Source organism: Simochromis diagramma, unplaced genomic scaffold, assembly GCF_900408965.1.
Source record: "Simochromis diagramma unplaced genomic scaffold, fSimDia1.1 OVJJ01000816.1, whole genome shotgun sequence".
Classification (NCBI taxonomy): domain Eukaryota; kingdom Metazoa; phylum Chordata; class Actinopteri; order Cichliformes; family Cichlidae; genus Simochromis; species Simochromis diagramma.
In genome coordinates, this window is record NW_024386908.1 from 2671523 (window position 1) to 2689857 (window position 18335).

At 41.6% G+C, this 18335-nt stretch overlaps 1 protein-coding gene across 2 annotated transcripts in view; it reads left to right on the plus strand.

The window, feature by feature from the left end:
• sox5 (SRY-box transcription factor 5) overlaps positions 1-18335 on the plus strand; it is a 247819-nt gene that overhangs the window by 128367 nt on the left and 101117 nt on the right. Inside the window, exon 4 of one of the 2 annotated variants that reach the window (XM_040035586.1) lies at positions 4695-4787. The exons of the other annotated variant lie outside the window; for it this stretch is intronic. Within the exon in view, the coding sequence (XP_039891520.1) occupies positions 4762-4787 (26 nt within the window). The 5' untranslated portion in view covers positions 4695-4761. The remainder of the gene's footprint in view (positions 1-4694; positions 4788-18335) is intronic. 2 annotated transcript variants of the gene reach the window in all.

Here is an 18335-nt window from a genome sequence, read left to right on the forward strand (position 1 = left end):
TGCTGTGTCGAGTTTGCATGTCTAAAGATGCATGCACGTTAGGCTAACTGGTGACCCTGAATTTGATCATAGGTGTCTCGTGGCCGGCTTCTTATTCAGCGGCAGCTTGGATAGGCTCCTCCGTAGGAGCTAGCATCTACTGTAAACAGATAAAGTCAGCAGCTAAGCAAGAACTTGAAATTCAGCTCTGTAGAAACTTCTGCGATTGTTGGTTCATAGTCTCACCTTGGTAATAATTAACAGAAATTTGCTGTGACTTATTCAATGTATTGCCCGACTTTGTCACAGTTTTGTTTTTTTCCGTCCGAATTTGAACTGATTTATTTATAAAACTACATCAATTGTCGCTTCTTCTGTAGTACCGCCCGTAGCTGTGTCATCTGAATTGTCATTAGCTGTAGCCATGCCAGCAAGTTGTATTGCTGCTTATTGTTCATGATGTGCAGCACATCCGTGTCACCACAGCTGTTTAGAGCCGTGAGCTAACTTGTGTGCTCTTGGTGTCTTTGATAGCTTTAACTGTTTAAGTTAAATGAGTAATCTTTTTAATTATTTCAGATGTAATACTCTCATTTAGATACAGTGTGTTACTGTCTCCATCTTTCACAAAACTGGGTGATGTCCATACTACTATACTTGCTTTTTTGGCTATTGGACATTGCTTTCATTATTGTAGTTGTGTCAGTCCCGTTAGTCTCATCGGGTTAGTTTAAAAAAATCTTATTTTCCCTTAACTAAACACTGTACCAGAATCAGTTTGCTTTTAATGCTGGTTCATCCCATTTAAAAGAAAAACGTATATTTTTTTTAACCATCTTTTTAAAAGACTTTTGGACTCTGGACAAAGAGCAGCAGTCGGCTGTAGCATGTTTTTCTTCTTATCTTTGTTTTTTTCTGGCTGTCTTTCTCTTTCTCTGTCAGACATGCTAATGCTATTGATCCTCATAGGAAACAGGACAGAACCATCTACAGATAAGAAGACAATGCTTGCAGCAGCCCATAGATTTCTTCCTGGTGCTCTAAGAGGTGTGTTGCAGGCTGTATTGGAGTTCATGGGGTTCTCACAATCTGTTGTCTTGTATTGACAGTCTCCTCTGAGCTCAGCCTAACAGTCTGTTTTTATCAAAGAGGATGGCAAATTTTAGTGTGTGTGTGTGTGTGTTTGGTTGTGGATGATTTTGTGTTTGTACATGCATATAAAATCGTGCGTCATGCTTATGCATTCATTTTTGGATTATCTTGATCAAAGACCGTAGAAATTTGTTGATTTTTGCATTTTTTTTGTATGTATTTATCTGATGTTTGAGCAAAGGTTTGTGTAATTTATTTATCTAATGTCAGGGTCCCAGACAATGCAACTCCAGTGTCAAGGTTGGCAGTGATGGTTGCTATGGTGACGCTGGCAAACAGATCTCACAGATCTGGGCTCTCTTTCTCTCCTCCAAGAGGAAGGGAGGCTTTTTGAGACTGAAGAGCAGAGAGGGACCTTTTATTTTTCTTCTGCCAGTAGAGTGGTGGATATTGATCAAGAATCGAACCTATGTCGCTCAGTAGAGAAGCCTAATGCACTTCTACTCAAGAGAGGGGAAGGAAAAAAGGATGACCTGCTACAGTGTATCACAGATGGAAGAAAAAGAAAGAATGATTGACAAAGAGTAGGGGACAGAGGGATGGACAAGGGGAGCTTGTTTTTAGGAGCAGATCAATTAGGTCTTTGCAATCTACTGCTACCATCTGCATCTGAAAGAGCATAAAAACTCCATTTAAAATGCAGCCAAATTCACACATTCAGTACAGTACATCGGCGTTTTCACGCACAAACCAGTCAGCCTGAGCCCTACCTGCTCAGTGTGCCATGCAGGAGGGAGAGTAGTTAAGTGAAACGTGTTGAGCCCTCTCAGGTAATTACATCTCCATGCTAATGTCTAATTAGACAGCTCAGAGGGGACTCATCTGCACTGCATTAATTAATACAGTCAATCCACAACTTACATGCACGCATGTTCAGTGACAAATGCACACATCCCAATCCATTGGTTTGTGTGTGTGTGTGAGGAAATCAATCAGGCCTTTATACTGGTCCCTGCTTGTGTGTGTCTGTGCGTGTGGCCAGGGCACGAACACGGGCTAAAAGGAAATCTGTGCATGTGTAAATACATGCCAGGACTTAAACTGATGCACACTGTCATCTCGATGACATTTACAGCGTGTGACTGTGAACTTACCTGGAATCAGGATCCTCTTATTTGCTAATTCTGTTTGTCAATATTTGAGATTAAATCATGCTGCATAATCTTAATCTTAATCTTAATAATAAGAGGCTAAAGACATCAATTTAAATGAAAAAAAACCCCTCTAATTATGATTTGTAATGAATCTTAGAGGGCAATAGTTCGCGATTGTGAGGGCTGGGAACCCTTCATAGGGTCACATGAGATAGATGTTGTTCCACAGATTTAATAAAGATGAAATGATTCGCTTGTAAGTCAAATAGCGACTGAATTTATCCTGACAAACCAGCAAAAACATGTTTCAGGTCATTTTTCATAATCCTCAGAATTTTTGGGCTCCTGTGACTTACTTTCTAGTTTATAACAAGATTTTTAGTTTTTATACTGTGATATTGTTTTGTCACATTAACTTGTTATATATTGTTATTTCTTAAAATCTTCAATTCATTATTACATGACAAAAAAAGAAGCATCTGATGATTCCGGCATTATTGCTCTTATATGCTAGAAAATTCTTAGTTTTTAACATTTTTGTCCTTCTTCTGTAGGAGTGAAGTAACTAACTGTCCACCCATGTCTGAGTTTAGTTGATACACACACTGCTTTAAAATGCATCATTTTGTCTTTACACTTTACCCTTTTCCAATAGAGTAACACCTTTCTGGCTCATGAGAGAATCCTTGATGATTAAATAAGAGGTTTGTCCTCTGCCATGCCAGGCAGACAAAATAAGTCTTAGCATGGTGCCCCACCAGGACACTCCCAGTGTCCACATTGTTGTGTTAACTGGTTTGGCACTGAGATTCATTTTGACCCCAATTTCACCCCATGTCACCTAGAAAACTGCTAAGATCACCAGACAGCACCCGGCACTGTGTGTATTAGCACGTCTATGCTGTATGTGAGTGTGGTACAGTAATCTACCGACCCCGGGCTTTTACAGTAGTGATGAGAGGTAACTGCACTAATTCACTGTCCTACTGTGAACGTCTGGTGCAATTAAGGCCAAGTTGTCAGACGGATCATGCCTCTGTTTTGTTCCTCCATTCTTGTTCTCTCAGTGCCTCCACTCAAAGTGCTTCTTTATTAGGCGCGTGAAATTTATTTTGAAGAATCTTTAAATCTCCTAACGGGGATTCAGACCATGTAATCTGGTATCAAAAAAACCAAACTGGTATGCTTTAAGTAGAGGTTCCGAAAACAGTTTGTTAGATGAGGCTTGTCTAGATTTATTCACCTTTAATGGAGGCAAAAAGTTTCAATGTTCTCCTGCTGCTATTATTCTGAAAATATTTAGAGGGAAGTGACTGGTGTGTATGTACAGTTTAGACATATATGTATTTATTTTTAACCATCTTTGTACTACATGTATTTATCCATATATGTGTGTGGAGGACTAAAAGAACTGTGTGTACATGACTCTGGCATACTGCAAAGCGTAAGGGAATCTGGTCTCCAGCTTCTTCCTTCGCAGCAGCGTATCTCCATCAGACCACAACATGCAGAAATCTGCTTGCTAATTACACCCATATAAATCAGCAGTTGTAATTATGCTAATTAGACTGCTAACTTCCTCTCAGAAGCCTACACAAACAAAGGCGGCAGTATCGGATGATGTGGCGTGTTAACGAGCTTGTCAACTTATCTGACACAAGCTAATTACTCAACGGGACTCCTCTGTGTTTAGGAAGAGGTAACGAAGCTTCTGCTTTTTAAGGTTGCTGCACCTCTGCCTGTGACCTCCTACACCCGGCAGATTAATACCAGCATCTTTCAATGGGATTACCCTGAAGTTTTTAACTGCATCACTAACTGCTAATCGTTTAATCACTCTAGCTGTCTGAATGACAGTCGGGGTTTTGCTGTGCAAAAGCACCTTGAGTACTAAGCCTAAACTAGATAAGGCTATATAAATTCCGGTCCACTTTACTATAAGGAATTGTGAAAGAACATTTTACTTTAAATGGTGCAGATCAGTCACATGAGATTACAATTAACATGTTTGGTTCATGTACATCTCAGCTGGGTAACACTTTATAATAGGCACTGTAAATACATTTAAATTCTTTGTCTGGTTGTGGTCTGTGAGGGCAAAAGGTAGTGATGGCATTATCTGGTATCCAGTGAAGAAGCCACAGGGATTAAAACTACAAGAGACCAGGATTAATTAACATCACATTTAATGGGAAAAAAACGAAAAAGAAAATTATGTGCTACTGTCGTAGTGCGGATGTGTGTTTGTGTTTGTGCCAGTCTCAGGTGTTCAGCTTCACAACACAAGCTTCCAGCTGTCATGACACACATGCACACCCAACATTCATGCACAGATTCACACACTCTCAGCCCTTCTCCTGCATATTAACCTTTGCCCTTCTGTCCATCTGCCTGTCTGTCTGTCCATATGTCTGTTGTCTCTCTGTCTGTCTGCATGTTTTTCTGCCTATCTGTCTGTCAATATGTCAGTCTTGCTGTGTGTTTGTGTGTCAGACAGACTGCTTCAGACCCACAAACCTGCTAGAAGTCGAGAGCTATGAAGAACGCCGAGCCTGAAGACAGGTGAGAAAGAAAGTCGCCTCTCGTGTTAATTATTTGCTAAAAATAATACTTCAGGAGAAAAGAAAATATATTTGATCCAAAGAAAATACCAAAGTTGGGGGTTTTTATACTTCCTTGAACTTCACTGTTCTCAGAGCAAACTGTACAAACTACTCTTCTAAATAGTTCCTACAGAGTTTGAAGCTGTCTTTTGGGTAATTATCCTGTGGTTAGAGGAAACTCACTCCACTCAAGCAGCACGTCATGGCATTGTGATAATCTTTGTTTTATCCAGTACCAATCCTCAGACTTTGGGCTCACACTCACTCTCCTTCATCTTTCGATATTTCTCGCTCCAGTGTGCTTTTGCTCATTCTAATCTTGTCCTGTTCTTGGTCAGGTCACATATGGCCTTTTCTTAACAACCCTGTGTAGAAGGCCAGCCTTCAGTAGTCTCCTCTTGAGTGTTGTGTCTGGTGTTTTGCATGTACTGTTTAATAGAAGTGCCAGCTGAGGACTTGTCAGGTGTTTTTTTTTTTCCAACCTAGAGAGTTTTAGGGTATAATACTGTGCAAAAGTCTTGATCTGTCCCTCATTTCTTGAAATGAGTAATTAGTTGCAGTGGTTTATTAAAACATGTGCAAACACACATGGAAATACAGGATGCAAGGCCAAAACAGAATCTGTACTGTTGTAAAGAGCTTGAACCTTTATTCTTCCAAAGTGCCTGAACTCTCTTGAGGAACTGTCGTGTAGTTTCTTTAAGTAGTCTTCAGGAATAGTTCTCCAGGCTTCTTGAAGGACAGCTCTTCTTTGGATGTTTGTTCCATTCTCTATCAAGATGATCCCACACTTCTTCAATATTGTTGAAGCCCGAGCACCGGAGAGGCCTGTGTTTATCTTTCCACCTATGCTTTAACTGCTTTTCAGATGGTGTTGCGTGGTTGATCAAAATATGACCAGTGATAACATCCATAACACCAATGGCTGAAATGCAGCCCCAAACCATGACAGAGCTCCTTTTAAATTGATTCATCGCTCAGTCCAGTTCTTGTGTAATTTGGCATGCCTCAGTATTTTCTCCCTGTTTCCCTTCCATTGAGGTCGTTTATGATGAGGCTTCAGCAAACAACAGTTGGATTAACTGAAAGGCCAGCCTTGTTGGTACAGAAATGCTATTTTATTTTATATCTTTGAAAGTTCCATATATTCAACCAAAAAACTGAGAACAAAGATACAGTTTAAAGTATAGTTTTTCCTTGACATATAACATATCTGTCACGTGAAGACACGACACTGGTTCATGCCAGTATTTTTATGCTTGAATTATTATTCCAGACAAACCAAAAACGTCTGAATTTTGTCAAGTAAAAGGACGGGAATGAAAATAAACTGAAAGGGAGCAGAGAAAGTTCTGTCTCTCTTCCTGTTCTTATTACGGTCAGTCTGTTTTTGGAATTTTGGATAGAAGAGATCTTTTTATGGGATATTTTAAGACTATCATTAAACCCATTATGATGGACAAACCTAGCCACACTATTTGTTCTGTGACCAACAGAAGCTATTCCAACACAACAATCTGTTACAATAGCATGGCCACTGGAACACAGGAGTGATGGTCACTGTATTCCATTAAAAATCCTAGCTCCTTAATATGTATTTATATCTAATTTACACAAGTTATTAACACTTTAATGTTAGTTATATTGAAAAACAACCAACAAAAGGACGGATAGTATTCACAGCAGCTATAACAAAGCATATAGAAAAGCAAAGAGTAAACATGCCATCGGTTTTCTTCTTCTCAGTAAAGTGTTTTAATAGAAAAGTAACTCTGTCCTTCGTTACCGATCAGAGTTGTTAAAAATGTTCCTCTGTGCATGACTACCACCTGCTGTCTACCTCAGTCTCCTCCTTCCCTCTATCATCTTCCTCCTCCCTCTATCCTGCTATTCCGCTTCTGTCTTTCCACCTTTTTCCTACTGCTTCACTCGCTGTCACGTTCGATTTCATGAAGTTGTGACGTGTTGTACTCAGAAATATTTAATGTGTAACAAGTCCAGATGAAAACTACTGTGTAATGTCAATAGCAGTCCCATTGCTGGTTTCCTTGCTCTCTGTTGTTCCCACCTGATTTTCAACACTTTGGGATATTTGATGATCGGGCCCTTTTCTTACCTCATCTTAATTATTTTGCCCTGCATTACATTGCATGGTGAGCTCCTCTCCTCTCCTCTCCTCTCTCCCTCAATCTGTCTCTGTGTTCAGTATGCGGTGCTGAGAGGGCATCATTACGGAGCCCGTATTTGAGTCATTTTGATTTAAGCAGCCAGACAATGGCCTGTTGATTGAAGCAACCAGAAGGCAGACAATAGGGTTCTATGCCACATAATGCGCCACCATTTTTTCTGAGCTCCCCGCTTTCAGAAAAGGGCCCCGGCTCTCCATTGTGCCTCTCCCGGAGGGAAAAAAATGGTGCTTGGGGAGGAGGAATATTTTCCCGTGGTATGTCATTATTTTGCAAATTTCTATTATCTCATCATGTTGTCTTCATTGTAATTGCAGCTAATTAGGAGGCTAGTTAGGAGCCTGGGCTTTGAGGCTGGCTCGGCTGCTGAAAGGAGCCCACCGATTATGGCCCCGACAAGAGAGGAAGCAGGAGAAAAGGGGAGATTAATGCTGTTACCCAGGAGACACTGGCTTCCATCTGCGGGGAACAATGCAGTTTTGTTTTCTCCGGGATCCTGCTCAGATCAACAGAATGGGCTAGCTCGGCTCTACTCTGCTCGGCGACAATGCCCAATTCTGTCTTACCGGGGCTCAGGCAAACCCCCCCTGTCCTCTCCTTACCTACCCTCCCTACTCTAGTCACTTTACCTTCCCTCCTTTCCTCCTCCTCTCGCGTCCCTTCCCTCCGTCATTCTCGCCACCTTTCCTCCGTTCAGCAGGCCCTGACTAAAAAGCTTAGCACCCTCAGCGAGCCAGCCAGCACCAGTGACTGAGAGCTCTCACACACCCCCAGTATCAGATGAAAGCGGCGCAATGTGTGTGGATTGAGTTCCCAGGTTGCGGGAGGTCGCGCCCTTGTCACACACAGAGCTGCAAGGTTTTACTCCCCAATCCCTGCCGAGCTCCAAAGCACTTAATGAAATAATATACTCTGTCGCTTTTGCTCTTTCTTCTTCCCCTCGTTCTCTCACTCACCACACAGACCCCTTCCCACCCCTGCCACCTCCCTCGCTGAGCCGAGGCAGGCCCCTTGTCTCAGAGCAGGGCCCCTGCAGCCCCTAGACACCTTCTTTGCAAAGAGAGAGAGAGAATACAATGAGGGAGGGAGACTACTTTGGTACAGTACAAACACACAGAGGACAAGCAGGCTAGAAGAAATGAAAGGCCTTTGTCAGGCTTTGTCAGGGGGGAGAGGATACTGAGAAAGAAGGAGAAGAACGAGCGCTTATGGATAGAAAGAGAAAGCGACAGAGAGAGAGAGAGAGAGGCAGGAAATAGCAGACCGGATCACATGACTGAGAGCATTGTGATCCTGAGTGAGAAAGGTTTGGAGCAGAGCATCTCTCCATCTGGTCCAAGCAAAAAAAGGGAGACGGATAGAAAAACACACCCCGAGATGGAGAGAGAGGGAGAGAGGAGCGCAGCATGAGAGCAAACAGAGACAGAATGAGAGAAAGTATTGAGTTAGTGCCAGTGACATCTGCTCCCGTGGGCACAACAATAAAACTCCCTCTAGATCGGCCTCGCACTATACAATATATGTTCACACAATGCATCATTTTCAAAGGCACAAATAAATATGTGTGTGTGTGTTCGTGTGAATGAAGAATGCTCTTATGTTCACCAAGTGTGCCCACTAATCTGTTTAACATTCACCTACACACCGTCTAAATTGGATCTTTATCTTTATGGTGAATATATTTTTGAATACATTTTGTCTCCTTTTGTGGGAATCGGGGGTAAAATAGTTTTGCAGAGCTTTGAAAAGTTTCCTTTTTTGCTTAATTGACAACTAAATTAGGGCACCTCGTTGTTCTTCACAGAAGAATAGGATCGTTCTGTGTGACTCACGCGTGGTATATGGCTGCTTCTGCTCGACTCCAGATGCTTATTTAAATCTTCCACGTGCTTTTGTTTTATTAACGCCGCCGTCATTATTCACATATTCTGTTTTCACGCAATTTTCACTGTTTTTAATAACTCTGAACAGAGGCAAGTGTTGCGTGGTGTGGTACGAAACAGCCTACTTAAGCATCTTGTTTCTAAGTAATTATGGCTGAAGTTGTCCTGTTGATTCGACCCTTGTGAAATTTATACCACAATGAATAGTAAATAGCAGTTGTTTGTTAGTAAAGAATAAGGAAACCGTATGACTCTGATACACCGCCATATATAGATGAACAGACATATAGGATCTGAACATAGCAGCTACTTATCATGTTACTCAGAGCCAGAGAGACACTATTGGTCCAATTAAACCATCTCCCTTTTCTATAGTATACAATGAAAGAAGTCCCTCTATAAATCCTCGCCATTTATTCTTTCAGATTTCTTGCCTTTTGTATGCGACAAACACTTTGTATATATTTTTTCCTCTTAAGTGTTTTTGGCCAAGGATCTGTTTTTGATTGGCTGAGAGATGATTGAAGAGAAAAAGAGTAATTTTTTTTCCCCAGTTGGCTTTTGAAAAGTTGGAACTGAATAGTTGGAAAGTTATATGTACCTGAATCAGAAACAAACCCAACAAAACTTTAATCAAACGGCTTGAAATCCTAACAGATTCTGAAAGCGAGCAGACAAGGTAATCTTTGTTGTTTAGGGACCGCGGCGCACCCCTGCGCCATTTATCTTTGTGGGGAAAAATTTCTCCCTGTTGCGTTTAATGTGTAGTCAAAGTGGAGAGGGCGAAATGCTACTCTCTAATTTTGTATGTCATCTCTCTCCAAATCACTTCAAAGACGAGGCCCTTGCCAAAGATTTCCTCCCTTTTTCTCCTTGCCTTTTTCCTTTTCTCTCTCCTCTTTCTTTTGCGCCTTTGCTTGTTCCCTGAGTTGCTGTTGTCACCATCGCTCGGTGCCAGCAAATCGCGGGCATCTAAACAGCAGCACACAATGTCGTAAAAAGGCTCTAGAGTTTTACTTTCAGATGTCACTCCAATAGCACACATCTGCTACGTGCCGTGCATCTGCTAGGCTCTCCCGTCTCACAGAGCCGGGAGTGCTGATTGAACTGAAGACAGAAAACGTCCTCATTATCTCGGGCAATGAGCGAGCAGGGCTCCGCAACAGCCCTTTTAATGCATTTACTCACTTAACTGCAGCCCGGTATTGTGGATACGCACATGCGGATACATGCACGTACACGCAAGCACACACACACACGTGTGTTGACATAAGGAATTGTATGTACATATATGAACACACAAACACATGCTGCCTCGGTGCCAAACGCCACTGTGTCATGAACAATAGTATTAACCAGCTTTTGTGTCAGTGCTTACTGAGAGCTATCCTCTCTGTCTCTACTGTGTCTCTGCTGGATGTTCCAGCAGCATGGATAAGGCTGATTTAGCGGACTACATGATTTGTCAGTGGGAAAGCAGACAGTGAAAGTCGACCAGGACAGGTGAATCTGCAACCTCTATGCCTGTGTTGACTCTAATGATCTTTAAGGGTAGGAATACGCCTTTGCTCGTCTGGTGGGAAGAACTTTGGCCTAACTTAAAGAGCTTTAATGCTTATAAACCTATAAAATCACCTACATATAACACTGCACTGGGCTGATGAAAGTCATTGATACGGAATGTTAAGGAGACAAATTGAAGCTAACCATTAAATACAACATTTTGTTGTATTTGTTGTAAGTGACACAACGTCATTTTGCCTGTCTCATACCTACTTTATGTCAATGCCTGCTGCTAAACACCGGAAAAATATACGTTATGTTATTTCTCATTCATTATAGGAAAAGATAAAATAAAAACAAAATGAAAAAGAAAGCTATACTGCCTTTAACACATCGTACAACATTTGGAGGAGTATTCGCATTCCAAGCAGATTGCGCTTTTACCATCATCTGATTGCCAAATTCAAGGAGCAAACTGATATATTTCAATTCATTATTCAACATAAATGTCTGCACTGTGCAGCTTGCAAAGGAAAGTAAGAGCTGTTTACTGACCACCAGTTCTTGCTTCTTTGTCTGACATCTTGGATCGGGTCATCGCTCCCGCGATTCTAAAAAGGATCAGCTTTTATTTTTAAGATTATGTGACCCTGAATCGTCCCTTAGTTATACTTCAGTAGGCTGGGGACTTCCCCTGCTACCCACAGCGCTCACCTCTTTTTCACTCCCCATGTATTGATATACCACTGCTGCATGTTATTGACTCTCTCTCATAATTTGATTTGTCCTCGTCACTCTTTGCTGTCCTTTATTCTCTTCACTTCTCGTTCCCTTCACCCAGATGGCTCCTTCTCCCTGACATAGCTCTGCTGAATCATTCTTCCTGTTAAAATGCCGTTCTCTCTTCCCTCCTTTGCCAGTTGTGCTCATAGGGAAGATGACTGATTGCTGGGGTTATCTGGTGTTATCAAATATTACAGGGTTTTTGCACCTTGAGGGGTTGGTGTCTATTGTGAGAGATTAAAAACGCTGAATTGAATTCAACTGAATTGAACTGAACTAAAGCAAATGAGTAAACAAAACGGATTTTGTCTGTGGTTTCGATAATTTTCTCTGACTTAAAGATTGAGGTTGATAGGAGAAATCATACAACGTAAATCACGTTTGTCCTTTTGAGCTTCTGAATACAAGATGTGCAATCAGTTACAACCAATGAAATTTAGACTGGCACAGATGCTGGCCAATCAGATGTCAATAAATGACTTCCTCTCCTGCTCTGGCTCCGCCTCAGCATTTGGTAAATCCTGTTATCACCTTTTGTCATCGAGAATCGGTTCAAGCCCAATCCATCACAGAGCACTGTTCCACAGTTGACCAGAGCCTTGGCTTCTTACCCTCACCTACTGACGCAGTAGCGATAAAATGTAACTGTGGCAACCATCGCTAGTGACAGACTTTAATAGTCACATTTCCAAGCCTGTTGTCAGTATCAAAATCGTTCCTTGGCCTCTGCTAAGTATGTCCTCGCAGCCCCTTCTCTGACTCAGTGTCGCTACTCAACGCTTACACTGTCCTCTCAGGTGCACCACAACTTCCTGATGTTGTATAGTTTGTACACCAGTTATTCAACAGTTCTCTAAAAGCTGATCCGTTGTTCAAATTCAGATTGTTAATTAAAAATCAATGACACACGTGATGTGTCGCTGAGGCTGATTAGGTGGGGTTTATAATGCCGGGATGAGAGACGGCAGGAGCAGGGTAGTGTGCCAACACAGCCAGCTGAGCTCGAGTGTGTGTAACCTGTATTAGCTGGCTGGAATCAGCAAGGGTGAAGCTGTTCACCACGTTAATAGCTACAGAATGAACTGAGGACACGGTAATAAAGCGATAACAGGACTGGGTTGAGTAGGGGTGGGAGGGAAGGGAAAAGAAAAGAGTGGAGAAAAGGGCTGGATTAGGGAAGGATTAAACAAAAGAGAAACGAGACGGAGAGGGCAAAGAGATCAGGGTGATGGTTATGGTTAAGTGAGGATTGCAGATATATTAAAAACAGGAAACACTGTAGAGTGAGTGAGAGAGATGGTGGAGAGACTATGAAATGAGGGGGAAAACGCTCATCAGGTAGCAATAGTGGTGTGAATATATTAGTAACTTTAAAGGAGGGTATTTAGTTTGTTTGTAGAGGTATGTGGGATCCAGTGTGTCTGGCACTCGATCCAGCCTGAACAGCAAATTGAATGATGTCTTAGCATCTGCTGCTTCTATTTTAATCACCTGTACAATACTTGAGTGTGTTATTGATAAGATTAGATTAGTGGCAATCTAAAGCTTAAATGAATACAAAGTTAAGCAAAATTGGCAACAGTGTTAAATCATTTTACAGGCAGATAGAAATAAATAATGGCCCACAGCAATAGATGACACGCGACCTTTTCTTTTGCCAAGTGTTCTCACTGCCCTGGCATTTTAGGACTCCTAAAATGGAGACTTTTGGAAATGTTCCTGACCCCATTTTAGTTTGAAATCGTGTTTTATTTGGGACGTGCAGAAAAGTATTATTAGAAGCATTATTAGAACAATGGGCACACACACTCAGGTTTGCTACTGATGACTAAAAACCTTCGTTTTTGTCCCCATGACTACCCTGTACTCAAATGTGACCTGTGTTGCAGGTCTTTGTCATTTCAAACAAAGAGATCAGTGACCATAACTTCACCGCTCTTTCTTTATTTTCTATAACTTAAACCAAAACTCTCTGCTTCCTTTTTAGGCTGGCACTTACATGTGGTCTTCAGGTGTATGCATGCTAAAAGGCTCAAATTAGTGAGGAGGTAGCAAGTCTTCACTAGTGTAAGATAAAGACATGTCAGGCGGTTGACCCTCTATAAGGAACAACTCCTTTGAAATGGTTGCCTCAAAGTCAGGGAGCAGGTCTGCACCACTAGCAGTCGGCTGTCCGTCTTCAAGATGCCAAGAGGGTGATAGAACAGCATTAACACGGTCAGTCTGCTATCAGTTTGTGTTTGAATGGGGTTATGTTGGGGATTTGTGATAATACAATAGTTACCTGTGAAATCAGAGTCAGAACCTCATAGATTTCAGAGAGAAATCCAGAAATTCCTCCACAAATAGTAACACAGTTGCTGCAGGCCAATCTTGTTTTTGCATTTGTATAGGAATATAACCAGAATAAAACCAGCTGCCAACCAGTGCACCCTATTGAAAAGAGACACGTAGCAGATGAATTGGTGCATACTGACTCAGATAAATTGCAACGTGTTGGCGTGTCTGTGTTTGTGAATTTGGCAGTGATTATTCATCAGTTTCCACCAATCTTGTCTGAGACTGGTTGCAGCCAGACTGAGTTGGATCACGATTGTTTGCAGATGACATGTGCGATTGTCAATGATGTTGCACATTCAACCTGTGGGAGTTGGTCACTGGAACTATTTGCAGTCAGTCTCTAAAGGCAAAATAATTCAGTATATGACTTTTCCTAGTTGCAAGGAGGTTGGCGTCCTAGTTTTAGTTTTGTTTCACTGAGACATAAACAGTCACAAACCAAAGATCTAGAGACAGGAGTAAATGGAGAAGTAAATAAAGTCCATCAGTTTGCTAGCTACACCATTAAGATCAGGATGCACTAAAAGAGAGGGGCACTACTTTTACAGCATCTTTAAAAAACAAAGAAATTGCTTTGACAAAAACATTTAAAAATATGATTGTTTTTTTTCCTTAAAGGTGCTGTGAAGCTCATTTGGATGTTCCACACCAGCCAATTGAGTTTAATGCTACAAATAACTTTGTTTAAAAAGAAAGCTAGTTGTTTGCACTGCAGTGTAGAATGCATACTCTATTTTAGAAAGTAGGCACATTTAAATGTTCGGATTTTTCCTCCTCATTACAGTGTGAGATTGATGGCAGAATAACTTATGCATACAAGACAAACAGTCCAACGAGCAAATTAGGCTTCACCTTATTGCCTTAAAGAGCAGAAAGACGCATTCCACATCAAGAAGAGCTGTTTTTAATGATAAATTCAAATGTTTTTATGTAAATATTGTTCTATTTACATTACAAGTGAGGGGAGTGAGTCCCCCGGTAGACAATTCAGAAGATAAGGTAAAGACAGATGAGAATCAGAACCTCTGGACGGGTTAAATGATTAGATTCCCACTCAAACACAACTGTGTGTGTATGTGTGTGTCCATGTCCGTGGTCTAATGACTGCGCTGTCTGCGGAGAGTGGAACACAGGAGGGAATTAGTCGTCATTGCATATCAAAGGCTTAGCCATTAGAGACACAGGGTAGGGTCTTCCTAATGAGAGGGGTACCGGTGTATGTGTGTGTGCGTGCGTGTGTGTGTGTGGTATTTGGCTGGGTCACAATATATGCATACTTAGACACACACCTTCAAAAGCAGCATGGTATATACATATTGTGCTTTGTTACACATATTTAGAAGGTACACCGAACCAATCACCAAGCAAATGAACACATGCATATGCGTACACAAAGTCAGAGACATACACGGCCTTGCCAGCCCCTCTGGCAGGCCTCACCGTGCCTCTCAGTGTGGCACGGCGTGGGCAGAGGTGCCAGCGAGATGCCAGGGCTTTGTGTGCCACGCTACATTAACGGCAGCCATCGCACGTACACAGTACACTGCATGCCCGGGGACACAGGACTCACACACCCACCTTCATCTATACATGCATCCCTATCTTTCTAACTCTTCCCCATATGTCTTTACCTTGTTCCTCTTCTCCCTTTATTTCCCTGTGTAGGTGCGTATGTGTGTGTATGTAGGCTGATTGGCGATGCCCTCTGTGCCATCTGCAGCAAGCCCCCCACCACACACACCCTTCCCACTCATCACAAGGATGGGCTTAACCATCTGTGTGCCAGTGTGTTCCCACAGTTTGAAAAGAAGGACTTGAGGGTGGGGGTGGGAGGTTGTAGTAAAAGGTGTTGGGGTTGCCACGGCAGACATTAGAAAATAAAAACGGCACGGCACACTGCATGTTGAGATTACATGAAGTGACATGTGAGCGCATGGTAATAATAGCCTATAATATCCCATGTATAGCTTGCAGTATTATTTGGATGAAACAAACGTAAGACCCTTTATTTTTACCATTTAAGCTTCAGCTTCCATACTTTTCAGGATGAGTTAAAGTGAGCAATGAAATATGTGTAAAGGAAATCGATGATATGGCTTAAAGGTAGCACACATTATTGCTAAGAATAGAAACTAAGCTCTTATACTTACACGGTACAGAGACGAGAGAAGCAAGTAGCTATGATGCATTTTTAATTTTAACGATCATGCATTCATGTTGTAATTGTACTGTTTATTGTTGCCCATACAGATAAGTCCAACGGTCGTGCTGGTGCTTACCATTACTGCAGGGAAAAGCTAGCTGATCAATGTTGGCTAATGTTAGCTGCTGTTGTTGAGAAGTTTCCATGCTGCTGTTTCTGGGCCCAAATGCCTGTCTTGATACTCTCTATCAATTTTAGTTCTGTACATGACCAGAACAGCTGTGTGTTTAGACAGGGGTGCTCTTCCTGAAGGTATATTCCACATTTAGTTTTTTTCTTGTTTTTCAAGATTAAAGTTTGCCTCTATTTTCCAGGTTCTCCAATTTTCTGAGTTGTCAAAAGTAGTGTTACACTGATTTCTCAGGAAATTGTAGAACAGCTACCAGGGAGACAGCACTGCAGTATTTTTAACTCTTAGAAATCCACAACTAAAATTTAAGGATGTCTTCACATCTAATCTTTTTGTTTTGGTGCATTTGAAATCTTGTGTCTTTGCCCTTTTTATGTTTCTAATTTCACCTTATTTGAATCTTTCTTTCTTTTCTTTTCTTTTTTTTTTTTTTGCTGAGATTTTTTTTTCTTGCAGTTTTAACCTCCTAAGACCCGAACTCTTCCACGGCATGCATTTTTAATTTCTCTTTGATATTTGGGCATATTGGGGCCCGATGAATGTAAAAACAAAGAATTACCAGATTTTTTTTTTCAACCTTATTTTTGTTTTTAAGAAAAATAAGAGGATATTTGTTTAAAATTTTGATAGAACAGTAGCAGTATAATGCACTTGTAAGTGGATATCAGGCCCATGTAGAGCAAAATTGAGTATTTTAGTCTAAATAACCCAAAATGTGATGTCCACATATGTGGACGCCAGGTCCTAGGAGGTTAAATTCCTTTATATCTTCAGGATTTTGCTGGGCTGTCAAAGCACTTTGTAAACACAGTTTTTGAAGGTGCCATATATAATGGGATTAAAGCAAAGTTTTACAAATAAAGTTGATTTAGGCTGTGTGACTTGAATCTCCATAGTGATGGTGATGGAGGGTATAAGTACCAAAAGTTTCTAATCAGTTAGTCGCTTCACCAGTTTGTGTAACTTTACATATCCTGCTTTGGGTTTCTCCATAAAAAGCCAGACTACAACTAGAAAGCAGCTATTTATCATCTTTTCCTTTGACCCAAGTGTCAAAGTAGCTGTGCTTCTTCTGCATGTCTGTAGTAATGTTTCAACACCTTAGGATTAACTACACATCTGCACTGGCCATAGATCTGGTCATTATTAAAATCTGATGTAAATAGTTTGTATGAAAAGCTGTTCTCTGGTAATGATGGTGTGTGGGTGTGAACTGCATGCTGGTTTACGGAGGCCGCTGGGCCGCACGATGTTTAGGAAGCTCACCACAACTGGTGTGCCCATGGGCCAACTGGCTAGGAAAAATCAAGTAGTGCTGCTCTTTTTTTCAGATTTCTGAGCGACTGTTATCTGTCTGTCGTCGTCTTAGCTCTCCGTGCCCGTGTCTTACTTTGGCATATTGTCAGAGCTCTTGCGCTTGTCCTCTTAGCCCACCTGTCCCTCTGCAGACGGCGCGCACTCTCAAACACTTCTGTCTCTTATTGTTCTTTTTCACACATAGTAGTGCTGATGAAAAAGAAAACTCTGTCAAACCTCACACTCAGTCTGCTATGCGATAAGATTAGATTTATTTCTCCAGCTGTGACACAGAAATTGGAAGTGGATTATTTAGTAAGAAAAATGACAGAATTAAATTAAAACTAGTAGGCGTTATTGTTAAGCAAGGAACATTGGGGGGGCTTAAATATATATATAGGCTCAGCATAGCCCTCAGGCAGTGGATAGCACAGTCTCTTCTCTTCTTGTTCTCACCAATGGACTTAAAAACACACATTTAAACAGCCTTCCAGGACCACAAAGCCTGTGTAGAAAATCAGAAAATCATTTCCTCTTCACTCTAGATTTTTCTCTCTTTTCTTCTGTTCTCTCTGTCGTCCCCCTTCTTCGCTTAGAGCAAGTACACAGGGGGCTGCCAGGCCGCATCAATCTGGGGCTGAGCTTGTGCCTTGACGTGGAGAAACACAAAGTGCAGAGATTTGGTGCATAAACATGTGCTCTTAAAAACGGCTGAAGCGAGCAAGGAGAGGGAAACGGTGCCAAATCCCCCCATTCAGCCTCATACCCAAGGAGGCAACATCCTGACAGCTTTGAGCAGGGGGAAAAAGTAGGGGGGGGGGAAGAATGAAGAAGAACGAGAGAGAGAGAGAGATAACAACTGAGGGGAGAGATTGTGATGGAAGAGGCGGGAGAAAGGGATGAAGAGGTAAAGTCAGCTCCTGGGGATACAAACAAAGCTTAGAGTCTAAAAGTGTTAGATTTATGCTGTTTTTTAATATTTAAAAGTATTTTACTGTCTTTTATGATGAGACTAGAAATCAGCCTCTAGTTTGACCTGTCACATCTGTCAGATTTGAAAATACTGTGGGCAGAGAGTTGCTGTTTTCTCCTGCTTCGTCTCAGGGATGTCATCCGCTAACCTAATCAGAGTTGTCTCAAGCCTTAAACTCCCATTCAGACCACATGCACGTGCACATTCTCC